The 27,200-nt window shown below is 46.0% G+C and overlaps 1 protein-coding gene across 1 annotated transcript in view; it reads right to left on the bottom strand.

The window, feature by feature from the left end:
• Positions 1-2,186: 2,186 nt before the first annotated feature.
• The window catches only part of LOC138371675 (mucin-22-like), a 35,067-nt gene continuing 10,053 nt past the window's right edge, over positions 2,187-27,200 (bottom strand). Inside the window, exons 3-9 of the mRNA XM_069336679.1 lie at positions 12,828-13,013; positions 12,408-12,788; positions 11,794-12,234; positions 11,539-11,754; positions 10,069-11,259; positions 9,024-9,984; positions 2,187-2,263 (exon numbers count right to left, since the gene is read on the bottom strand). Of these exons, the coding sequence (XP_069192780.1) occupies positions 2,187-2,263; positions 9,024-9,984; positions 10,069-11,259; positions 11,539-11,754; positions 11,794-12,234; positions 12,408-12,788; positions 12,828-13,013 (3,453 nt within the window). The remainder of the gene's footprint in view (positions 2,264-9,023; positions 9,985-10,068; positions 11,260-11,538; positions 11,755-11,793; positions 12,235-12,407; positions 12,789-12,827; positions 13,014-27,200) is intronic.

Below are 27,200 nucleotides of genomic sequence, written 5' to 3'. Positions count from 1 at the left end.
CTTGGCCAAACGTGCCACATCAAAACCACAAGTTGACATTGAATGTGAATTAACAATGAGACAAGTAAGATTTATACTAATACATTTATACTAACTCTGTTGAGCGTTGACCATTTATACATCAAATCTGTTGATGTGAGCACTTTAGTTTAGTCTGCCGTTTAAAGAAAAAAAGAGCATATCAATGGTATATCACAGAAAACGAATTTATCATAAACTCATGTATTTGTCTTATCATATTGAACTGCATTCATATTTTTAATATATAACAATATGAATATACAAATTTCTGTAAATCCCCTACCTTGTTGGAATCTGTGGAAATGAATGAGCAAATGTGCTGGCTGAAGGCGCTGAAGGAAACCACATTGGTTTCATTTTGGATACAAATGTCCATGGAAATTCAAAATGGAAACTAATTATATAGTTGAACCTGCAGAGACGAGTTTAAGAATCTGTGTTGAGAGTGATGGACACAGCCTTCACAATTATACTTCAGAGAATGTAAACATCTAAGAGTCATTAGAAATATGTGTAGAATAATAAACCCTACATTGTTTGAGTTAGGGAAAACACCATTTGTGATATATAGATACTATAGCTGTTCCTAAAGATTCACCCTTTTTTGCACCAGCAAGATAACATATAAGATTTTAAGAGTTGACGAATGTTAATATTCTTGTTTGATAAACTGTGAACTTGAGACATAGTTAATAAGAACATATTAACACAACAAAATGTTTTCAAAATCCTTAACACCACTTTCCAGCAACTTATATAATTTATATAAATTATTTTAGAGAATAATACATAAATTATATATTTAAACATGATATAGTGTTTAGTGGAATGTATAAGGAGTCAAATTGTGTTAAAAAGAGCAATTTTTAGAAAATTTGGAAAAATACTTTTTTCTGTTCAAATTATAACTAAATGGATTATAAAGGTTTCACTCAGCCAATATATATCATTCACAATTTATTAATGAATTTTACAAAAAAACACCATAAATTTTATATTTAAACATGTAAAAACTATTTGTTTTACATTTGGAAGAAAATAATTGTAGAAAAACAATTTATAATTAAACCTTTGTGTTTGGATTTTTTGAGTAAAAGTTTCTCAAAGGCTCTCCTGCACCATTCTCAATGCAAATCATTCCCACACCTATGGCAAGAGATAGGCGAACGTTGTGTAGATGATTTGTGTTTGCTGGGTAGCTGGCTGGCTGGCTGGCTGGCTTGCTGACTGGCAGACTTGCTGGCTAGCTGGCTCGCTGGCTGGCTCGCTGTCAGGCTGTTTGGCTGTTTGGCTGTCTGGCTGTATAGCTGGCTGGCTGGTGTTACGGGGCTTTGAACTTTCTGTAACTCTCTCATCTGTTTTAAGTCATTAAACCCTCCACTTCCCATGTACATTTATTAAATAGTGCTTCCTGTAATGTCAGCTTTTATTCAAATCATAATGTATTATTGGAGTCTCCTTAGGTAATATAGGATGTTCCTCGTCCGTGTTGCGCGATTCTTTAGACCAGTAAGGAATTAGGTGACAAACTGCACCTGGGCCAGCCCAGGTGAGCTCGCCCAGGTTATCTCTGCACATTATGAGACGAACACACGAGTTACGTGTCAAGAGAATCCTCGAAACACACCTTTAACCAGGTAACACCTGGGTGATAGCGACTAGCTCCGGGGTTGGTGCAAGACGGCAACCTCTCAGAATACCTGCGTCGAGTCCCATGATGCAGAGCACACAACAGCAGTCTATGTCCTTGGTACCAACTTACTGCCAGGTGAACAGAGGCATCAGGTATAAGGAATGGTGTGAGATGACCGACCGGACCAATGGCATTATGTATTGGAGAGACTTGGTAGTAACTGATCGTCGTGGTGAGAAGTAATTAACGAGAAGTTAGCATGCTCCACCACCACCGCGTCGTTACAAGAGGTAAACTAACCGGTTGTCAGGCTGAAATTAGTTGAGAATGATTCTTGGAAGGGGGATACGAGGGGGAAGAGGACGTATCATACACAGGTAGGCCTGGCTTACCATCTGAAGTTAAAAATAGTTGACAGGTAATATTACTTGACGACTAAAGTTGATTCAAAGTTGGTCCAAGATTCTGTGTCTGTCAGCTATTTAACAGTATTCTATTTAACTCTCACTCACTCACTCACTCACTCACTCACTCACTCACGCAATTCTAGCTTACCCTTATCGTCATACCGCAGATGGTGTTCTACCTCAAGACCTCGAGTTACTGCTCCTGCAAGTTAATTTAATATCAGTCACTCCCTTTCCTCTCCCCACTCTACCAACCTCTCTTTGAAACCCACTCTCCTTCCCTCCCTCCGTCTCTCCTTTTCTCCCTCCCTCTCTGAAAATCTTCTCACCCTCAAATTCCGGTCCAGACAATGACTGAAGGTGCTTGACGAGGATCATATCCCACATGAGACCACTTCGTCACAGGGACAGTTTACAACGAGAGGTACTCAAGAGGATCGTCACACGGAATCACCTCATCGAAGTGATGATTCAGGGGTCGCTATCAACTCATATATCACCATGGACATCATATAAATATAAATAATCAACATCTGTACCCTTCAATATATATATATATATATATATATATATATATATATATATATATATATATATATATATATATATATATATATATATATATATATATATATATATATACATATATATATACATATATATATATATATATATATATATATATATATATATATATATATATATATATATATATATATATATATATATATATATATATATATATGTCGTACCTAGTAGCCAGAACGCACTTCTCAGCCTACTATGCAAGGCCAAATTTGCCTAATAGGCCAAGTTTTCATGAATTAATTGTTTTTCGACTACCTAACCTACCTAACCTAACCTAACCTAACTTTTTATGCTACCTAACCTAACCTAACCTATAAAGATAGGTTAGGTTAGGTTAGGTAGGGTTGGTTAGGTTCGGTCATATATCTACGTCAATTTTAACTCCAATAAAAAAAAATTGACCTCATACATAATGAAATGGGTAGCTTTATTATTTCATAAGAAAAAAATTAGAGAAAATATATTAATTCAGGAAAACTTGGCTTATTAGGCAAATCGGGCCTTGTATAGTAGGCCGAGAAGTGCGTTCTGGCTATTAGGTACGACATATATATATATATATATATATATATATATATATATATATATATATATATATATATATATATATATATATATATATATATATATATATATATATATATATTATTAAATATGACCGAAAAAGTAAGATTAATAATTCTAACACGAATTTTCTCAATCTTTCGTACATTACGCTTCACTGTTGGAGGTAAATCAAAAATCACTTCTCCAAAATTCATTTTTATTTCTAGTCTGACGCGACACGGGCGCGTTTCGTAAAACTTATTACATTTTCAAAGACTTCACAAATACACAACTGATTAGAACTTACGTATCTCTGATTTTATATCTACATTTGAGTGAGGTGGGAGGGGTGATGTGGCATTAACACAAGACAGAACAAGAGGGGATATTAATAGGGTATTAAAAGTATCAACACAAGACAGAACAGAAACCATGGGTATTGAATAGAAGTGTTTGTAGAAAACCTATTGGTCCATATTTCTTGATGCTTCTATATTGGAGCGGAGTCTTGAGGTGGGTAGAATATAGTTGTGCAATAATTGGCTGTTGATTGCTGGTATTGACTTCTTGATGTGTAGTGCCTCGCAAACGTCAAGCCGCCTGCTATCGCTGTATCTATCAATGATTTCTGTGTTGTTTACTAGGATTTCTCTGGCGATGGTTTGGTTATGGGAAGAGATTATATGTTCCTTAATGGAGCCCTGTTGCTTATGCATCGTTAAACGCCTAGAAAGAGATGTTGTTGTCTTGCCTATATACTGGGTTTTTTGGAGCTTACAGTCCCCAAGTGGGCATTTGAAGGCATAGACGACGTTAGTCTCTATTAAAGCGTTGTGTTTTGTGTCTGGAGAGTTTCTCATGAGTAGGCTGGCCGTTTTTCTGGTTTTATAGTAAATCGTCAGTTGTATCCTCTGATTTTTGTCTGTAGGGATAACGTTTCTATTAACAATATCTTTCAGGACCCTTTCCTCCGTTTTATGAGCTGTGGAAAAGAAGTTCCTGTAAAATAGTCTAATAGGGGGTATAGGTGTTGTGTTAGTTGTCTCTTCAGAGGTTGCATGGCTTTTCACTTTCCTTCTTATGATGTCTTCGATGAAACCATTGGAGAAGCCGTTATTGACTAGGACCTGCCTTACCCTACAGAGTTCTTCGTCGACTTGCTTCCATTCTGAGCTGTGGCTGAGAGCACGGTCGATGTATGCGTTAACAACGCTCCTCTTGTACCTGTCAGGGCAGTCGCTGTTGGCATTTAGGCACATTCCTATGTTTGTTTCCTTAGTGTAGACTGCAGTGTGGAAACCTCCGCCCTTTTCCATGACTGTTACATCTAGAAAAGGCAGCTTCCCATCCTTTTCCGTCTCGTAAGTGAAACGCAGCACGGAACTCTGCTCAAATGCCTCCTTCAGCTCCTGCAGATGTCTGACATCAGGTACCTGTGTAAAAATGTCGTCAACATACCTGCAGTATATGGCCGGTTTCAAGTTCATGTCGACTAAGACTTTTTGCTCGATGGTACCCATGTAGAAGTTTGCAAACAGGACACCTAGGGGAGAACCCATGGCGACCCCATCTACTTGCTTATACATGTGCCCATCCGGGCTCAAGAAGGGTGCCTCTTTAGTACAAGCTTGGAGTAGTTTCCTCAGAATACTTTCTGGCATGTCAAGAGGAGTACAGGCTGGATCACGATACACTCTGTCGGCTATCATTCCGATTGTCTCGTCCACAGGTACGTTGGTAAACAGCGATTCTACGTCCAACGAGGCTCTTATCCCTGTGGCCCGTGTGCCCCGCAGTAAGTCCACAAATTCCTTTGGAGACTTCAGGCTGAAGGCGCAAGGAACATAAGGAGTCAGCAGGCCGTTGAGTCGCTTCGCCAGTCTGTACGTGGGTGTGGGTATCTTGCTCATGATTGGCCGAAGTGGGTTTCCAGGCTTGTGCGTCTTGACATTTCCATACGCATATCCAGGTTTATATTCCCCAATGATCTTTGGCAGGTGGAGTCCGGATTTCTTGGCGTTCACAGTTTCGATCAGTTTGTTGACCTTTGCTTTTAATTCGGCTGTAGTGTCCTTCGTTACCCTTTGGAACTTAGTTTGGTCAGAGAGTATGATGTTCATTTTCGCCAGATATTCGTCTTTTTTAAGAATGACATATATTGGCGACTTGTCACCTCTCCTGACAACTATCTCCTTGTTCTCACGAAGGCTTTTAGCTGCCGCTTTAAGCTCGGGGGACAGTATGGTGCTTCTGTAGTTGCCTCGATTCTTTCCTCCTTCTGCAATAAATTCTGCTTGTAAGGTATCTTTGGTAGTGACCTTCTTTTGTGTCTCGAGGTCGAATATGTCGTCCAACAGAATTTCGAACTCTACTTTCCGGGCCACACGGGCCACAGGGATAAGATTCCCTGTGGCACACGGGCCACAGGGATAAGAGCCTCGTTGGACGTAGAATCGCTGTTTACCAACGTACCTGTGGACGAGGCAATCGGAATGATAGCCGACAGAGTGTATCGTGATCCAGCCTGTACTCCTCTTGACATGCCAGAAAGTATTCTGAGGAAACTACTCCAAGCTTGTACTAAAGAGGCACCCTTCTTGAGCCCGGATGGGCACATGTATAAGCAAGTAGATGGGGTCGCCATGGGTTCTCCCCTAGGTGTCCTGTTTGCAAACTTCTACATGGGTACCATCGAGCAAAAAGTCTTAGTCGACATGAACTTGAAACCGGCCATATACTGCAGGTATGTTGACGACATTTTTACACAGGTACCTGATGTCAGACATCTGCAGGAGCTGAAGGAGGCATTTGAGCAGAGTTCCGTGCTGCGTTTCACTTACCAGACGGAAAAGGATGGGAAGCTGCCTTTTCTAGATGTAACAGTCATGGAAAAGGGCGGAGGTTTCCACACTGCAGTCTACACTAAGGAAACAAACTTAGGAATGTGCCTAAATGCCAACAGCGACTGCCCTGACAGGTACAAGAGGAGTGTTGTTAACGCATACATCGACCGTGCTCTCAGCCACAGCTCAGAATGGAAGCAAGTCGACGAAGAACTCTGTAGGGTAAGGCAGGTCCTAGTCAATAACGGCTTCTCCAATAGTTTCATCGAAGACATCATAAGAAGGAAAGTGAAAAGCCATGCAACCTCTGAAGAGACAACTAACACAACACCTATACCCCCTATTAGACTATTTTACAGGAACTTCTTTTCCACAGCTCATAAAACGGAGGAAAGGGTCCTGAAAGATATTGTTAATAGAAACGTTATCCCTACAGACAAAAATCAGAGGATACAACTGACGATTTACTATAAAACCAGAAAAACGGCCAGCCTACTCATGAGAAACTCTCCAGACACAAAACAGAACGCTTTAAAAGAGACTAACGTCGTCTATGCCTTCAAATGCCCACTTGGGGACTGTAAGCTCCAAAAAACCCAATATATAGGCAAGACAACAACATCTCTTTCTAGGCGTTTAACGATGCATAAGCAACAGGGCTCCATTAAGGAACATATAATCTCTTCCCATAACCAAACCATCGCCAGAGAAATCCACGTAAACAACACAGAAATCATCGATAGATACAGCGATAGCAGGCGGCTTGACGTTTGCGAGGCACTACACATCAAGAAGTCAACACCAGCAATCAACAGCCAATTATTGCACAACTATATTCTACCCACCTCAAGACTCCGCTCCAATATAGAAGCATCAAGAAATATGGACCAATAGGTTTTCTACAAACACTTCTATTTATTACCCATTGTTTCTGTTCTGTCTTGTGTTGATACTTTTAATACCCTATTAATATCCCCTCTTGTTCTGTCTTGTGTTAATGCCACATCACCCCTCCCACCTCACTCAAATGTAGATATAAAATCAGAGATACGTAAGTTCTAATCAGTTGTGTATTTGTGAAGTCTTTGAAAATGTAATAAGTTTTACGAAACGCGCCCGTGTCGCGTCAGACTAGAAATAAAAATGAATTTTGGAGAAGTGATTTTTTATTTACCTCCAACAGTGAAGCGTAATGTACGAAAGATTGAGAAAATTCGTGTTAGAATTATTAATCTTACTTTTTCGGTCATATATAATAATATATGTCTACAGGAAAGACTGCTACCAAAATATACTAATATATATATATATATATATATATATATATATATATATATATATATATATATATATATATATATATATATATATATATATATATATATATATATATATATATATATATATATATATATATATATATATATTGACCAGACCACACACTAGAAATTGAAGGGACGACGACGTTTCGGTCCGTCCTGGACCATTCTCAAGTCGATTGTGACGAGGAGGTAGGGACAGGCAATAAATAGGCAAGAGGAGCTGAGGAGGAAAGTCAGGTGTAGGGGACACTATCCCCTATATATATATATATATATATATATATATATATATATATATATATATATATATATATATATATATATATATATATATATATATATATTTATATATATTTATATATATATATATATATATATATAAACCAGGACCGGCAACTTGAGGTTAGAGTTTACTTATCTAATAACCTTTGTTATGGCTCATAAATTTTTCTGGTTAACGTTAATGAATGCGACTAACTTTACCCTTTGACGCCTCTTGTGTCAAAAATGGTTGATGAACCGCTGAAGCGTGGTGACGAGAGAGAGAGAGAGAGAGAGAGAGAGAGAGAGAGAGAGAGAGAGAGAGAGAGAGAGAGAGAGAGAGAGAGAGAGAGAGAGAGAGGGGGGGGAGAGGGAGAGGGAGAGATAGAGAGAGAGAGAGAGAGAGAGAGAGAGAGAGAGAGAGAGAGAGAGAGAGAGAGAGAGAGAGAGAGAGAGAGAGAGAGAGAGAGAGAGAGAGAGAGAGAGAGAGAGAGAGAGAGAGAGAGAGAGAGAGAGAGAGAGAGAGAGAGAGAGAGAGAGAGAGAGAGCATCTTGTTCCTGCTGACAAAAGCAGTGTTTGCAAAACCACATGATGAAACATTCATCCAACATCGTTATAGCAACCAGATGATAGCACCTACAACACAAGACGCTCAGTCAGTAGACGCCTCCGTCTGACTGACTGAGGCGTCTATGCAACAGTTTCTCTCAACAAGTAGTAATAAAAACAAGGTATCTATCATGATAAAGATGCTGGATTGCAATTCGCTCTCGCATCATCATTTACACTCCTTCCAGTAAAGCCCAGCCACTTGGGCAGGACGGTAGAGCGATGGTCTTGCATCATGCAGGTCGGCGTTCAATCCCCGACCGTCCAAGTGGTTGGGCACCATTCCATCCCCCGTCCCATCCCAAATCCTTATCCTGACCCCTTCCAAGTTCTATATAGTTGTAATGACTTGGTACATTCTCCTTATTGTTCCCTTTCTTCTCACTTGTAAAATCAAGAAAATATATTCATTGTTATAACGGATAACGGAGCCCTGGGTGACGGAGCCCTGGGTGACGGAGTCCTGGGTGACGGAGCCCTGGGTGACGGAGCCCTGGGTGACGGAGCCCTGGGTGACGGAGCCCTGGGTGACGGTGCCCTGGGTGACGGAGCCCTGGGTGACGGAGCCCTGGGTGACGGAGCCCTGGGTGACGGTGCCCTGGGTGACGGAGCCCTGGGTGACGGAGCCCTGGGTGACGGTGCCCTGGGTGACGGAGCCCTGGGTGACGGAGCCCTGGGTGACGGTGCCCTGGGTGACGGAGCCCTGGGTGACGGAGCCCTGGGTGACGGAGCCCTGGGTGACGGTGCCCTGGGTGACGGAGCCCTGGGTGACGGAGCCCTGGGTGACGGTGCCCTGGGTGACGGAGCCCTGGGTGACGGAGCCCTGGGTGACGGAGCCCTGGGTGACGGAGCCCTGGGTGACGGTGCCCTGCGTGACGGTGCCCTGGATAACGGAGCCCTGGGTGACGGAGCTCTGGGTGACGGTGCCCTGGGTGAAGGAGCCCTGGGTGACGGAGCTCTGGGTGACGGTGCCCTGGGTGACGGAGCCCTGGGTGACGGAGCCCTGGGTGACGGAGCCCTGGGTGACGGTGCCCTGGGTGACGGAGCCGTGGGTGACGGAGCCCTGGGTGACGGAGCCCTGGGTGACGGAGCCCTGGGTGACGGAGCCCTGGGTGACGGTGCCCTGCGTGACGGTGCCCTGGATAACGGAGCCCTGGGTGACGGAGCTCTGGGTGACGGTGCCCTGGGTGAAGGAGCCCTGGGTGACGGAGCTCTGGGTGACGGTGCCCTGGGTGACGGAGCCCTGGGTGACGGAGCCCTGGGTGACGGAGCCCTGGGTGACGGAGCCCTGGGTGACAGTGCTCTGGGTGACGGAGCCGTGGGTGACGGAGCCGTGGGTGACGGAGCCCTGGGTGACGGTGCCCTGGGTGACGGAGCCCTGGGTGACGGTGCCCTGGGTGACGGAGCCCTGGGTGACGGAGCCCTGGGTGACGGAGCCCTGGGTGACGGAGCCCTGGGTGACGGTGCCCTGCGTGACGGTGCCCTGGATAACGGAGCCCTGGGTGACGGAGCTCTGGGTGACGGTGCCCTGGGTGAAGGAGCCCTGGGTGACGGAGCTCTGGGTGACGGTGCCCTGGGTGACGGAGCCCTGGGTGACGGAGCCCTGGGTGACGGAGCCCTGGGTGACGGAGCCCTGGGTGACAGTGCTCTGGGTGACGGAGCCGTGGGTGACGGAGCCGTGGGTGACGGAGCCCTGGGTGACGGAGCCCTGGGTGACGGTGCCCTGGGTGACGGAGCCCTGGGTGACGGTGCCCTGGGTGACGGAGCCCTGGGTGACGGAGCCCTGGGTGACGGAGCCCTGGGTGACGGTGCCCTGGGTGACGGAGCCCTGGGTGACGGAGCCTTGGGTGACGGAGCCCTGGGTGACGGAGCCCTGGGTGACGGAGTCGTGGGTGACGGAGCCGTCGGTGACGGAGCCGTGGGTGACGGAGCCGTGGGTGACGGAGCCCTGGATGACGGAGCCGTGGGTGACGGAGCCGTGGGTGACGGAGCCCTGGGTGACGAAGCCCTGGGTGACGGAGCCCTGGGTGACGGAGCCGTGGGTGACGGAGACATGTTTGACGGAGCCCTGGGTGACGAAGCTCTGGGTGACGGAGCCCTGGGTGACGGAGCCTTGGGTGACGGAGCCCTGGGTGACGGAACCCTGGGTGACGGAGCCCTGGGTGACGGAGCCCTGGGTGACGGAGCCGAGGGTGACGGAGCCGTGGGAGACGGAGCCGTGGGTGACGGAGCCGTGGGTGACGGAGCCCTGGGTGACGGAGCCGTATGTGACGGAGACATGTTTGACTGAGCCCTGGGTGACGGAGCTCTGGGTGACGGAGCCCTGGGTGACGGAGCCTTGGGTGACGGTGCCCTGGGTGACGGAGCCCTGAATGACGGTGCCCTGGGTGACGGAGCCGTGGGTGACGGAGCTGTGGGTGACGGAGCCCTGGGTGACGGAGCCCTGGGTGACAGAGCCGTGGGTGACGGAGCCGTGGGTGACGGAGCCGTGGGTGACGGAGCCCTGGGTGACGGAGCCGTGGGTGACGGAGCCGTGGGTGACGGAGCCGTGGGTGACGGAGCCCTGGGTGACGGAGCCCTGGGTGACGGAGCCTTGGGTGACGGAGCCCTGGGTGACGGAACCCTGGGTGACGGAGCCCTGGGTGACGGAGCCGTGGGTGACGCAGCCGTGGGTGACGGAGCCCTGGGTGACGGAGCCCTGGGTGACGGAGCCCTGGGTGACGTAGCCTTGGGTAACGGAGCCCTGGGTGACGGAACCCTGGGTGACGGAGCCCTGGGTGACGGAGCCCTGGGTGACGGAACCCTTGGTGACGGAGCCCTGGGTGACGGAGCCGTGGGTGACGGAACCCTGGGTGACGAAGCCTTGGGTGACGGAGCCTTGGGTGACGGAGCCCTGGGTGACGGAACCGTGGGTGACGGAACCCTGGGTGACGGAGCCCTGGGTGACGGAGCCGTGGGTGACGGAACCCTGGGTGACGGAGCCCTGGGTGACGGAGCCCTGGGTGACGGAGCCCTGGGTGACGGAGTCCTAGGTGACGGAGCCCTAGGTGACGGATCCCTGGGTGACGGAGCTCTGGGTGACGGAGCCCTGGGTGACAGAGCCGAGGGTGACGGAGCCCTAGGTGACCGAGCCCTGGGTGACGGAGCCCTGGGTGACGGAGCCCTGGGTGACGGAGCTCTGGGTGACGGAGCCCTGGGTGACGGAGCCCTGGGTGACGGAGCCCTGGGTGACGGAGCCCTGGATGATGGAGCCCTGGGTGACGGAGCACTAAGTGACGGAGCCCTGGGTGACGGAGCCCTAGGTGACGGAACCCTGGATGATGGAGCCCTGGGTGACGGAGCCCTGAGTGACGGAGCCCTGGGTGACGGAGCCCTGGATGATGGAGCCCTGGGTGACGGAGCCCTGAGTGACGGAGCCCTGGGTGACGGAGCCCTGGATAACGGAGCCCTGGGTGACGGCGCCCTGAGTGACGGAGCCCGAGGTGACGGAGCCCTGGGTGACGGAGCCCTGAGTGACGGAGCCCTGGGTGACGGAGCCCTGGGTGTCGGAGCCCTAGGTGACGGAGCCCTGGGTGACGGAGCCCTGGGTGACGGAGCCCTGGGTGACGGAGCCCTGAGTGACGGAGCCCTGGGTGACGGAGCCGTGAGTGACGGAGCCCTGGGTGACGGAGCCCTGGATGATGGAGCCCTGGGTGACGGAGCCCCGAGTGACGGAGCCCTGGGTGACGGAGCCCTGGATAACGGAGCCCAGGGTGACGGAGCCCTGGGTGACGGAGTCATGGGAGACGGAGCCCTGGGTGACGGAGCCCTGAGTGACGGAGCCCTGAGTGACGGAGCCCTGGGTGACGGAGCCCTGGATGATGGAGCCCTGGGTGACGGAGCCCCGAGTGACGGAGCCCTGGGTGACGGAGCCCTGGATAACGGAGCCCAGGGTGACGGAGCCCTGGGTGACGGAGCCCTGAATAACGTAGCCCTGAGTGACGGCGCCCTGAGTGACGGAGCCCTAGGTGACGGAGCCCTGGGTGACGGAGTCCTGGTTGACGGAGCCCTGGGTGACGGAACCCTGGATGATGGAGCCCTGGGTGACGGAGCCTTGAGTGACGGAGCCCTGGGTGAGGAGCCCTGGGTAACGGAGCCCTGAGTGACGGAACCCTGGATGATGGAGCCCTAGGTGACGGAGCCCTGAGTGACGGAGCCCTGGGTGACGGAGCCCTGGATGATGGAGCCCTGGGTGACGGAGCCCCGAGTGACGGAGCCCTGGGTGACGGATCCCTGGATAACGGAGCCCAGGGTGACGGAGCCCCGAGTGACGGAGCCCTGGGTGACGGATCCCTGGATAACGGAGCCCAGGGTGACGGAGCCCTGGGTGACGGAGCCCTGGGTGACGGAGCCCTGGGTGACGGAGCCCTGGGTGACGGCGCCCTGAGTGACGGAACCCTGGGTGACGGAGCCCTGGGTGACGGCGCCCTGAGTGACGGAGCCCTGGGTGACGGATCCCTGGATAACGGAGCCCAGGGTGACGGAGCCCCGAGTGACGGAGCCCTGGGTGACGGATCCCTGGATAACGGAGCCCAGGGTGACTTAGCCCTGGGTGACGGAGCCCTGGGTGACGGAGCCCTGGGTGACGGAGCCCTGGGTGACGGCGCCCTGAGTGACGGAACCCTGGGTGACGGAACCCTGGGTGACGGAGCCCTGGGTGACGGCGCCCTGAGTGACGGAACCCTGGGTGACGGAGCCCTGAGTGACGGAGCCCTGGGTGACGGCGCCCTGAGTGACGGAACCCTATGTATTACCAGTATTACTAAAGGCAATATTATAATCAATTATCCACATTACAAAACGTGGTTTTTAATTTAATTAATAAGGTTTTACCTATCTATAAGTTTTCTTGTATATAGGTCTAAGCAATGTTTGATATTTAATAAAAGTTGTGTTGTTTTTGATAACGTGTTAAACAGATCTTAATTTATATCGTCAATATTGATAACACCGATGCCCCTTGCGAGGGTGTGACACGCATGCGCTGAGTTGACTAGTAATTAGGTCGTTGTTCAAGTAACATAAATTTAATTACCGCCTTTATTGACGCTGTACCTATAAGTTCGTCAAGAAGCTCTTTGGACTCGTGAGGTTTGTATATCATCTTAAAGTAGGTGGTTAAGGTTGAATTTCTGGTGGAGGAACATTGATACGGACTCTTAACTTTACTTGTCGGTTATATCTTATCAATTCCATCGTTGACAGGTTGTCGACAGACATTGTAATTTTACCTAGAAATGTTGTATTATAAATTCTCCCCGACACATCCTGTATTTAATGTGACTGTAGCTTACTATTGAATGAATTACAAATCTAATGTCAGAATGAGAAAATGATAGGTTAGAAAGAGAGTTGAAGAAGAAGGATAACAAACTTGTTGTAGTAAATGAACAAATCTACAAGGGCCGTGACGAGGATTCGAACCTACGTCCGTGAGCATCCCTGACGCTGGGACCCTCTGACGTAGGTTCGAATCCTCGTCACGGCCCTTGTGGATTTGTTCATTTGATGCATCACGCTATTGTGATCTCTGTGTGTTGTTGTAGTAATTTCACGTTCTCCTCTGAATTGTCTTCGTCAGGATCAAGAAAAATACTAGACACACACAAGATATATACACGGAGAAGTGTACTCTTTTTCTTGGTATATGTACACCTAGAGTTTACTTTAGTCCTGGGCTGTGTTCAGGACTCAAGAATACCTGTTGGTTGGTCAGTAAACTAGTGTGGTGGCCTTAATAACCCTCCAGAGCGTGTTAGGCCTACAGCCTAACACCAAGCCAAGTACACATGTAACAATATAATGTGAAGATAAACTAACTGTCGGAAAACCCAACACCATTTGCTAATCTTAAATACAATAAGCAGATAATATTGCTGCTGTTGAATACGCTGGTTAACCCATAGAAAATGTAGCCTGTAGTAGAATTTTCCGTCAATAGAAAATGGGATATCATTGCCACATAGCGCTATAAATTCACCAGCTATTCTGTTGGGAATTATTCTTAATACAGCAGTCTTTGGACTTTTAACATTATAAAAACATCTCATTTGAATTAACTTAATCATCAGTAATAAAATAGAGTAAATGTGACCTTTCTACAACCTATTGGCATCTGGACAAAGAGCCAGGGCGTCAGTAGTGAGAGGTCAGCCAGTGTTAGACCTAGTCGCAGGAGCGAGTTCAGCTCCTATAATTCTCTCTTGGACGAAGCGTTATAGAGATCAAATTAGTGCTTCTTCCATCATCAACACGCAGTCAACATCCAAACAAGGGAAGTGTTTTACCGAAACCCGTTTATTACAACATTTCTGGCCAGTTAATGTTAGGTAGATATAGAGCGAACCTAGAACACGAACAAGCGACTAAACCCAGGTAATTACTCCTTGCTCCTTATCGTATATAATATACAGTATTTTCTCTGATATACCTGTCATATAGAGGATTCCGGCTTAACAGCAAGTGACCCTTTGACAAGATTAGAAAAGGAAGCAAAAAATAATCTTGGTACATCAGTTACATGGGTGGTGGATGCAGGTCTACGAGGATTATCTGGTGCCTTCATCCTTGATAATACCTGGTGGACTAGGCCTACTGTACAATAAGATAAGGCCTCTGAATTATCATTACTAATATATGTAGCTTAATACTGTAGTTTGATTGGCTGCATATATATAAATTTAATATAACTCCCCCCTAATGTGTAAGGAGTCGATTTGTGAGAATATTGCAGATATACAGTCTGCTAAACATCATATAAATTGCTATCGAAATATATAAATTAATGTAGATATAAATTCTTTTTACATTCATATAAATTAAATAAATATAAATATCACAGTTGGTTCCCCACACAAACATTTGCTTTTTTCATTCTGCGTTAGAATTTAGAATGGATATTTATATCTCTAAATAGAAACGTCTGTCTGTAAGTCTGTCCAAGGCTAAAGGCCAGACGCTTTGAGTTAATCAATAATTACTCATCCTACTGTTGGATTCGTTGCCTTGCCTTACAATACCTTGAGTTACCTTGCCTTGAGATAGTTTCGGGCCTCAACGTCCCTGCGACCAGGCCTCCTCGTTGCTGGATTCGTCAACCAGACTGTTGGACGCGGCTGCTCACAGCTTGACGTATGAATCATAGCCAGGTTGATCAGTTATCCTTTGGAGGTGTTTATGGAGTTCTCTCCTGAACATTGTGAGGGGTCGGTCAGTTATGCCCCTTATGTGTAGTGGAAGCTTGTTGAACAGTCTCGGGCCTCTGAAGTTGATAGACCTCTCTCTCAGAGTACCTGTTGCACCTCTGCTCCTCAACGGGGGTATTCTGCACATCCTGCCATGCCTTCTGGTCTCATGTGGTGCTATTTCTGCGTGCAGTTTTGGAACCAGTCCCTCTACTGTTTTCTACATGTAAATCATTATGTATGTCTCCCGCCTGAGCTCAAGAGAATACAGTTTTAGGCATTTTAGTCGGTCCCAATAGTCTACATGTTTTGCTGAGTGGATTCTAGTAGTAAAGGATCTCTGCACGCTCTCAAGGGGGCCAGATTTACGAAGCAGTTACGCAAGTACTTAAACGTGTACATCTTTCCTCGATCTTTGACGGTTTTGGTAACATTTATTAAACAGTTTAAAAGCATGAAAACTTCCCAATCAACTGTTGTTATTTATATAAATAGCCCCGGGATGATTCGGAGCTCATTAGCTGTTTAATAATTGTAAACAAAGCCGTCAAAGATTGAGAAAAGATGTACAGGCTCGTAAGTGCTTGCGTAACTGCTTCGTGAATCTGACCCCAGTTCAGCAACTTCTCCAGCTTTGAAAGGGGCTGTCATTGTGCAACAGTATTCCACTGCAGATAGCACTAGCGTCTTCACTTGTATCATCATCGGTATAGCCTCTCGAGTGCATAAGTTTCTTGTGATCCAGCCTGTCACATTTCTTGCAGATGTGACGGCGACTTTATTGTATACTTGAAAGATAAGGTCGTACCCAACATGGTGCAGCCCGTCCTCATCAACAAAGGCCAAACGCTCATTAATCCAACCGCCAACACCCCCCCCCCCTCCACCAGTTTATTAATGAAAAACGTTTTACACACACACACGACTCAACTCATAACATTCAATCATTTCTCGAACAGTGCTTCGCTGACGACACTTATGAAGGTGCTAGTGGCTGCATGTTTGTCCTAGTGGCCACATGTTTGTCCTAGTGGCCACATGTTTGTCCTAGTGGCCACATGTTTGTCCTAGTGGCCACATGTTTGTCCAAGTGGCCACATGTTTGTCCTAGTGGCCACATGTTTGTCCTAGTGGCCACATGTTTGTCCTAGTGGCCACATGTTTGTCCTAGTGGCCACATGTTTGTCCTAGTGGCCGCATGCTTGTCCTAGTGGCCACATGTTTGTCCTAGTGGCCACATGTTTGTCCTAGTGGCCACATGTTTGTCCTAGTGGCCACATGCTTGTCCTAGTGGCCACATGTTTGTCCTAGTGGCCACATGTTTGTCCTAGTGGCCACATGTTTGTCCTAGTGGCCACATGTTTGTCCTAGTGGCCACATGCTTGTCCTAGTGGCCACATGTTTGTCCTAGTGGCCACATGTTTGTCCTAGTGGCCACATGTTTGTCCTAGTGGCCACATGCTTGTCCTAGTGGCCACATGTTTGTCCTAGTGGCCACATGTTTGTCCTAGTGGCCACATGTTTGTCCTAGTGGCCACATGCTTGTCCTAGTGGCCACATGTTTGTCCTAGTGGCCACATGTTTGTCCTAGTGGCCACATGTTTGTCCTAGTGGCCACATGTTTGTCCTAGTGGCCACATGTTTGTCCTAGTGGCCGCATGCTTGTCCTAGTGGCCGCATGCTTGTCCTAGTAGCTGCATGTTTGTCCTAGTGGCCACATGTTTTCCTAGTGGCCACATGTTTGTCCTAGTGGCCACATGTTTGTCCTAGTGGCCGCATGCTTGTCCTAGTAGCTGCATGTTTGTCCTAGTGGCCACATGTTTGTCCAAGTGGCCACATGTTTGTCCTAGTGGCCGCATGCTTGTCCTAGTAGCTGCATGTTTGTCCTAGTGGCCACATGTTTTCCTAGTGGCCACATGTTTGTCCTAGTGGCCACATGTTTGTCTTAGTAGCCACATATTTGTCTTAGTAGCCACATGTTTGTCCTAGTGGCCACATGTTTGTCCTAGTGGCCACATGTTTGTCCTAGTGGCCACATGTTTGTCCTAGTGGCCACATGTATTTTCCATGAGTATATTATTTGGTATCTCTCTCGTTTCCTTTCTAGAGAGTACATTTGGAGAGCTTTGAAACGATCTCAATAATTTAGGTGTTTTATCTCGTCTATGCGTGCCGTATATGTTCTCTGTATTCCCTCTATTTCAGCAATCTCTCCTGCTCTGAAGGGGGAAGTGAGTACCGAGCAGTACTCGAGACGGGACAACACAACTGACTTGAAGAGTACAACCATTGTGATGGGATCCCTGGATTTGAATGTTCTCGTAATCCATCCGATCATTTTTCTGGCTGACGCAATATTTGCTTGGTTATGCTCCCTAAACGTTAGGTCGTCGGACATCATTATTCCCAAATCCTTGACATGCTGTTTTTCTACTATGGAAAGATTTGATGTGATTGAAAGAATGAAAGATGTGTTTAGTACCCTGTATTATGTTTCAGATCCTCATTTTTGCCGTACCTGAGTACCTGAAATTTATCACTGTTAAACATCATGTTATTTTCTGCTGCCCAGTTGAAAACTTTGTTGACACCTGCATGTAGCTCAGAGTTGAAATCTTGCAATGTTTTAGTTCGGTCAGGGAAGGTGAGGAGCATGAGTGGCGTCGGTCAGGGAAGGTGAGGAGCATGAGTGGCGTCGGTCAGGGAAGGTGAGGAGCATGAGTGGCGTCGGTCAGGGAAGCTGAGGAGCATCAGTGGCGTCGGTTAGGGAAGGTGAGGAGCATCAGTGGCGTCGGTCAGGGAAGGTGAGGAGCATGAGTGGCGTCGGTCAGGGAAGCTGAGGAGCATGAGTGGCGTCGGTCAGGGAAGGTGAGGAGCATGAGTGGCGTCGGTCAGGGAAGGTGAGGAGCATGAGTGGCGTCGGTCAGGGAAGGTGAGGAGCATGAGTGGCGTCGGTCAGGGAAGGTGAGGAGCATCAGTGGCGTCGGTCAGGGAAGGTGAGGAGCATGAGTGGCGTCGGTCAGGGAAGCTGAGGAGCATGAGTGGCGTCGGTCAGGGAAGGTGAGGAGCATGAGTGGCGTCGGTCAGGGAAGGTGAGGAGCATGAGTGGCGTCGGTCAGGGAAGCTGAGGAGCATGAGTGGCGTCGGTCAGGGAAGGTGAGGAGCATGAGTGGCGTCGGTCAGGGAAGGTGAGGAGCATGAGTGGCGTCGGTCAGGGAAGGTGAGGAGCATGAGTGGCGTCGGTCAGGGAAGCTGAGGAGCATGAGTGGCGTCGGTCAGGGAACGTGAGGAGCATGAGTGGCGTCGGTCAGGGAAGGTGAGGAGCATGAGTGGCGTCGGTCAGGGAAGCTGAGGAGCATGAGTGGCGTCGGTCAGGGAACGTGAGGAGCATGAGTGGCGTCGGTCAGGGAACGTGAGGAGCATGAGTGGCGTCGGTCAGGGAAGGTGAGGAGCATGAGTGGCGTCGGTCAGGGAACGTGAGGAGCATGAGTGGCGTCGGTCAGGGAAGGTGAGGAGCATGAGTGGCGTCGGTCAGGGAAGGTGAGGAGCATGAGTGGCGTCGGTCAGGGAAGTGAGGAGCATGAGTGGCGTCGGTCAGGGAAGTGTGAAGAGCTTGAACAGTAACCTCCACACACTATCTTCATCATGGAAACCGCCTTCACGACACATTGTCTTCATCACTGTAGCCATCATCACTACCCGGGCACCGCCGGGTACCCCCCATCACTTAATCAACACTTGATGACCATCCCCTCTTATGACTTATGACCATCCCATCCATACCAACAGTCACCCTGCAAAGTTTGGTGAAGCTAGCTGGAAATATCTGGCCCTTCAACACTTTGTTCAGACTTACTTTTAATACAGATTAATTTACTCGAGAAAATACTAATTTTAATAGTTCATAATCAACAATAATAGACATTAATACCTTTAAGATAAAGCCGGAGTTTGAAGGACTAAGGCTTAAAGATAAGATATTTATTCAGGTAAAGGTACATATAGTTGTACATATTCAGCTAGTACATATAATTCCTGAAGCCACCAATACACACAGCAGTTTCGGGTAAGTCAAAAAATATATACGTTGCCTACACAACTTCTGATATGTTATCTTTCCAACTCATACATCTTATTGATATAAAGAAGAATAAAGTAAAATGCAATAGTTCTATTTACCTACATGCAGCAGGTCCTATTTACCTATTTACCTACTTAGGTAGCGACCTAAAAACGTCATATTTCTATACAACTATACGCTCCCCATTTATACACAACCATAAATGAAGGTTATTTGGTGTCTCGTATTATATTCATTGGTGAATGGCGAATCATTTTCTTTTTAAATATATCGACAATAATTTAAATTGTAAAACTTTAATTTTTTCCAAATTGCTTCCACTTGATATAATGACTTACCGTTTATTCATGATACAGTTAATAATATATAAATATAATAATCAATGCTGTGCTATTAATATTAAAATTTTCTATAATAAATGTATAAAGCCATTATTTTTGGTAACCTTTATTATAAATAAGCTGTCTCTTGTATGTGTATATTTTTTAATTTGAATAAATTTAAACTCATATATAATTTTTAATAATTGGTATACATAAATTGTATTTTTAGTTACTATTACTGGTTTACACACAGTGCTCTCTCACTGGTTTACACACACATACACACACACACACACACACACACACACACACACACACACACACACACACACACACACACACACACACACACACACACACACACACACACACACACACACACGAACAAATGGTTGTTAGAGTTTAACCCAACCAAATGTAATGTAATGAAGATAGGTGTAGGGAGCAGGAGGCCAGATACAAGGTATCATCTGGGAGAGGAAATTCTTCAGAAGTCTGAGAAGGAAAAAGACTTGGGGGTTGATATCACGCCAGACCTGTCTCCTGCAGCACATATCAAGCGGATAACATCAGCGGCATATGCCAGGCTGGCCAACATACGAACGGCATTCAGAAACTTGTGTAAAGAATCATTCAGAACTTTGTATACCACATATGTCAGGCCAATCCTGGAATATGCAGCCCCAGCATGGAGTCCATATCTAGTCAAGGATAAGACTAAACTGGAAAAGGTTCAAAGGTTTGCCACCAGACTAGTACCCGAGCTGAGAGGTATGAGATACGAGGAGAGACTACGGGAATTAAACCTCACTTCGCTGGAAGACAATAGAGATAGGGGGGACATGATCACCACATTCAAGATTCTGAAGGGAATTGATAGGGTAGATAAAGACAGTCTATTTAATACAAGGGGAACACGCACAAGGGGACACAGGTGGAAACTGAGTGCCCAAATGAGCCACAGAGATATTAGAAAGAACTTTTTTAGTGTCAGAGTGCTTGACAAATGGAATGCATTAGGGGGTGATGTGGTGGAGGCTGACTCCATACACAATTTCAAGTGTAGATATGATAGAGCCCGATAGGCTCAGGAATCTGTACACCTGTTGATTGACGGTTGAGAGGCGGGACCAAAGAGCCAGAGCTCAACCTCCTCAAACACAACTAGGTGAGTACTAGGTGAGTACACACACACACACACACAACTGTCAAGAAGATCTAGACAGGAATATGATAGAAGCAACATGGCCACCATTAACATAATAGAGAGAGCAGCTTCTGTTGCTAGGAGGAATGGATCTGGACTACTAATTATGGGAGACTTCAACCATGGGAAGATAGATTGGGAGAACAGAGACCCGCATGGAGGACCAGAAACATAGAGAGCTAAGCTGCTGGATGTGGCAACAAGAAACTTTCTAAGCCAGCACATCAAAGAACCAACAAGAATGAGAGGAGAAGATGAGCCAGCAGTGCTTGATTTGATATTTACCCTAAATGAGTGGTATATAAGGGAAGTTAAGATGGAAGCGCCCTTGGGAATGAGTGACCACAGTGTATTGAACTTTGAGTACCTGGAAGAGCTAGGAATTATCTCCCCAAAAAAGAACTAGGAATCAAAAGGCTGGCATACCGAAAGGGAAATTATGAACAGATGAGATGTTTCCTAAGTGAAATACCTTGGGACACAGACCTCAGAGATACGTCTGTACAGGGTATGATGGACTATGTTACCCAAAAGTGTAAGGAGGCAGTAAACAGGTTCATCCCGGCCCAAAAGGAAAAATCCGAGAAGCAACAGAAGAATCCATGGTATAATAGGGCATGAATGGAAGCGAAGAAACTGAACAAAAGGGCGTGGAGGAACTTCCGGAATAACAGAACACCAGAAAGCAGAGAGAGATACCAGAGAACCAGGAATGAGTACGTCAGGGTGAGAAGAGAAGCAGAGCAAAGTTTTGAAAATGATATAGCAAACAAAGCCAAGACCGAACCAAAGCTACTCCACAGTCATATCAGAAGGAAAACAACAGTGAAAGAACAGGTATTGAAACTTAGAACAGGCGAGGACAAGTATACAGAGAATGACAAAGAGGTGTGTGAAGAACTCAACAAGAGGTTCCAGGAGGTCTTCACAATAGAACAAGGTGAGGTCACTGTGCTAGGAGAAAGGGAAGTAAACCAGGCGGCCTTGGAAGAGTTCGAAATTACGAGAAAAGGAGGTCAAGAGACACCTGCTGGACCTGGATGTTAGAAAGGCTGTTGGTCCAGACCGGATCTCACCATGGATACTGAAAGAGTGTGCAGAGGCACTTTGCTTGCCACTCTCCATAGTGTACAGTAAGTCACTGGAGACGGGAGACCTACCAGAAATATGGAAGACGGCGAATGTGGTCACAATATACAAAAAGGGCGACAGGCAAGAGGCACTGAACTACAGGCCAGTGTCCTTGACTTGTATACCATGCAAGGTGATGGAGAAGATCGTGAGAAAAAACCTGGTAACACATCTGGAGAGAAGGGACTTCGTGACAAATCGCCAACATGGGTTCAGGGAGGGTAAATCTTGCCTTACAGGCTTGATAGAATTTTACGATCAGGTGACAAAGATTAAGCAAGAAAGAGAGGGCTGGGCGGACTGCATTTTCTTGGATTGTCGGAAAGCCTTTGACACAGTACCGCATAAGAGGCTGGTACATAAGCTGGAGAGACAGGCAGGTGTAGCTGGTGAGGTGCTCCAGTGGATAAGGGAGTACCTAAGCAATAGGAAGCAGAGAGTTGCGGTGAGGGGTGAGACCTCCGATTGGCGTGAAGTCACTAGTGGAGTCCCTCAGGGCTCTGTACTCGGTCCTATCTTGTTTCTGTTATATGTAAATGATCTCCCGAGGGTATCGATTCATTTCTCTCAATGTTTGCGGACGATGCCAAAATTATGAGAAGGATTAAAACAGAAGAGGACTGTTTGAGGCTTCAAGAAGACCTAGACAAGCTGAAGGAATGGTCGAACAAATGGTTGTTGGAGTTTAACCCAATCAAATGTAATGTAATGAAGATAGGTGTAGGGAGCAGGAAACCAGATACAAGGTATCATCTGGGAGAGGAAATTCTTCAGGAGTCAGAGAAAGAAAAAGACTTGGGGGTTGATATCACGCCAGACCTGTCTCCTGCAGCACATATTAAGAGGATAACATCCGCGGCATATGCCAGGCTGGCCAACATACGAACGGCATTCAGAAACTTGTGTAAAGAATCATTCAGAACTTTGTATACCACTTATGTCAGGCCAATGCTGGAGTATGCAGCCCCAGCATGGAGTCCATATCTAGTCAAGGATCAGACTAAACTGGAAAAGGTTCAAAGGTTTGCCACGAGACTAGTACCCGAGCTGAGAGGTATGAGCTACGAGGAGAGACTACGGGAGTTAAATCTCACTTCGCTGGAAGACAGAAGAGTTAGGGGGGAGATGATCACCACATTCATGATTCTGAAGGGAATTGATAGGTTAGATAAAGACAGGCTATTTAACACAAGGGGCACACGCACAAGGGGACACAGGTGGAAACTGAGTGCCCAAATGAGCCACAGAGATATTAGAAAGAACTGTTTTATTGTCAGAGCGGTTGACAAATGGAATGCATTAGGAAGTAATGTGGTGGAGGCTGACTCCATACACAGTTCATGTGTAGATATGATAGAGACGAATATGCTCAGGAATCTGTACACCTGTTGGTTGACGGTTGAGAGGCGGGACCAAAGAGCCAGAGCTCAACTCCCGCAAACACAACTAGGTGAGTACTAGGTGAGTACACACCACACACTGCTCTCTCACTGGTTTACTCACACTACCCTCTCTCTGGTTTACACACACACTGCCCTCTCCCAAATCCTTATCTTGACCCCTTCCTAGTGCCATATAGTCTTAATGGCTTGGCGCTTTTCCCCTGATGGTTCCGTTCCGTTCACACTACCCTCCCTTTGGTTTACACACACACTCTGCCCTCTCACTGGTTTACATAGAAGATTTGTCCTCTGGTTTACACACTGTTCAGTAGTGTCCCCTCCGCCTGCAGGGACCTGACTTAACGAGCTGCAACAAGCAACATTGATCCATGCATCAGGTTTACCCCTGTCACACTGAGCTGTACACTATTAATTGTTTGTCACACTGTCACAGCTACACCCAGGTAAATCCATTAGCCCATACTGATTAGTTTGTTGTTTTCATTTAGCACGCTCTCATTCCGGTAAATTATACCTCATCACAACTGCTCTTGGTCTCAAACGAGTGAATTATACCTCATCACAACTGCTCTTGGTCTCAAACGAGGGAATTATACCTCATCACAACTGCTCTTGGTCTCAAACGAGTGAATTATACCTCATCACAACTGCTCTTGGTCTCAAACGAGTGAATTATACCTCATCACAACTGCTCTTGGTCTCAAAAGAGTGCGTTATACCTTGTCACAACTTCCCTTGGATTCATTCCAGCTTCCAATCCACAGTTTGTCTCCAGTTTCGTTCCAGCGAGTAACGCAGCAGCGTATTGCACCACAGGCTCGTTCCAGACGACTGGAACCATTCCCTGCTCGACTCGCCGCCCTAATGACTATCACTGACCTCAATCGGGGGGTAATCTTGCCAGCCTTTTCCCATCGGCAATAGAGCAGGCAACTGGTCCACCAGCTTCAGCACGACACTCCTGAATTCATGCAATCCAAATGAGACAGAAGCGCTGCCAAGCCTGTCCAATCCCGTCACTCGTCATCACTAGACAGATTAATTTGGACGGGTGAGAGCGGGAGAGAGCGGTAGAGGGCGTCTCTATCTCTGCTCCTCACTGTCAGTGAGGCATTTTCTCTCCACTGTCATCTATTGTTGAATATTTTGGTTTGTACTGTGCTTCTTGTATGTATTCACCTAGTTGTGCTTGAGGGGGGTTGAGCTGTGCTCTTTCGGCCCGCCTCTCAACTGTCACTCAATCAACGATTTTTTTCACACACACACACACACACACATCCCAAGGAAGCAGCCCGTGACAGCTGTCTAACTCCCAGGTACCCATTTACTGCTGGGTAGAAGGGGACATGAGGGTGAAAGAAACTCTACCCATTTGTTTTCCGCCATCGCCGGGGATCGAACCCGGTCCCCAGTATTACGAGCCATGAGTGCTGTCCACTCAGCCACCAGGCGCCCGATGTATGTATACACTATAACCATCTTAGTATCTTAGTATTCTTCTTAGTATCTTAGTAACCATCTTAGAAACTTATTAACCATCTTAGTATCTTAGTGACCATCTTAGTAACTTAGTGACCATCTTAGTATCCTAGTAACCATCTTAGTAACTTAGTGACCATCTTAGTAACTTAGTGACCATCGTAGTATCTTAGTGGCCATCTTAGTAACTTAGTGACCATCTTAGTATCTTCGTAACCATCTTAGTATTTTAGTGACCATCTTAGTATCTTAGTAACCATCTTAGGATCTTAGTGACCATCTTAGTGACCATCTAAGTGACCATCTTAGTATCTTAATAACCATCTTAGTATCTTAGTAACCATCTTAGTATCTTAGTAACCATCTTAGTATCTTAGTGACCATATTAGTAACCACCATAGTAACTTAGTGACCATATTAGTATCTTAGTGACCATCTTAGTATCTTAGTGACCATATTAGTAACTTAGTGACCATATTAGTATCTTAGTGACCATCTTAGTATCTTAGTGACCATATTAGTAACCATCTTAATAACTTAGTGACCATCTTAGTAACTTAGTGACCATCTTAGTATCTTAGTGCCCATCTTAATATCTTAGTGACCATTTTAGTATCTTAGTGACCATCTTAGTATCCTAGTAACCATCTTAGAATCTTAATAACCATCTTAGTATCTTAGTGACCATCTTAGTATCTTAGTGACCATCTTAGTATCTTAGTAACCATCTTAGTAACTTAGTGACCTTCTTAGTATCTTAGTGACCATCTTAGTATCTTCGTAACCATCTTAGTATCTTAGTGACCATCTTAGTATCTTAGTAACCATCTTAGGATCTTAGTGACCATCTTAGTATCTTAATAACCATCTTAGTATCTTAGTGACCATCTTAGTATCCTAGTGACCATCTTAGTATCTTAGTGACCATCTTAGTATCTTAGTAACCATCTTAGTAAGTTAGTGACCATCTTAGTATCTTAGTGACCATCTTAGTATCTTAGTAACCATCTTAGTATCTTAGTGACCATCTTAGTATCTTATTGACCATCTTAGTATCTTAGTGACCATCTTAGTAGCTTAGTAACCATCTTAGTATCTTAATGACCATCTTAGTAACCATCTTAATAGCTTAGTAACCATCTTAGTATCTCATTGACCATCTTAGAATCTTAGTAACCATCTTAGTATCTTAGTGACCATGTTAGTATCTTAGTGACCATCTTTGTATCTTAGTGACCATTTTAGTGTCTTAGTGACCATCTTAGTATCCTAGTAAACATCTTAGAATCTTAATAACCATCTTAGTATCTTAGTGACCATCTTAGTATCTTAGTGACCATCTTAGTAGCTTAGTAACCATCTTTGTATCTTAGTGACCATCTTAGTATCTTAGTAACCATCTTAGTATCTTAGTGACAATCTTAGTAACAATCTTAGTATCTTAGTGACCATATTAGTAATCATCTTAGAAACTTAGTGACCATATTAGTATCTTAGTGACCATCTTAGTATCTTAGTGACCATATTAGTAACCATCTTAATAACTTAGTGACCATCTTAGTAACTTAGTGACCATCTTAGTATCTTAGTGACCATCTTAGTAACTTAGTGACCATCTTAGTATCTTTGTGACCATCTTAGTAACTTAGTGACCATCTTAGTATCTTAGTGACCGTCTTAGTATCTTAGTGACCATTTTAGTATCTTAGTGACCATCTTAGTATCCTAGTGACCATCTTAGTATCTTAATAACCATCTTTGTTTCTTAGTGACCATCTTAGTATCTTAGTGACCATCTTAGTATCTTAGTAACCATCTTAGTAACTTAGTGACCTTCTCAGTATCTTAGTGACCATCTTAGTATCTTCGTAACCATCTTAGTATCTTAGTGACCATCTTAGTATCTTAGTAACCATCTTAGGATCTTAGTGACCATTTTAGTGACCATCTTAGTATCTTAATAACCATCTTAGTATCTTAGTGACCATCTTAGTATCTTATTGACCATCTTAGTATCTTAGTGACCATCTTAGTAGCTTAGTAACCATCTTAGTATCTTAATGACCATCTTAGTAACCATCTTAGTAGCTTAGTAACCATCTTAGTATCTTAGTGACCATCT

The sequence above is a fragment of the Procambarus clarkii genome, chromosome 4, assembly GCF_040958095.1.
Source record: "Procambarus clarkii isolate CNS0578487 chromosome 4, FALCON_Pclarkii_2.0, whole genome shotgun sequence".
NCBI lineage: Eukaryota > Metazoa > Arthropoda > Malacostraca > Decapoda > Cambaridae > Procambarus > Procambarus clarkii.
Note: the sequence above shows the minus strand (reverse complement) of the source record. Positions and strands in the feature narration are given on the sequence as shown.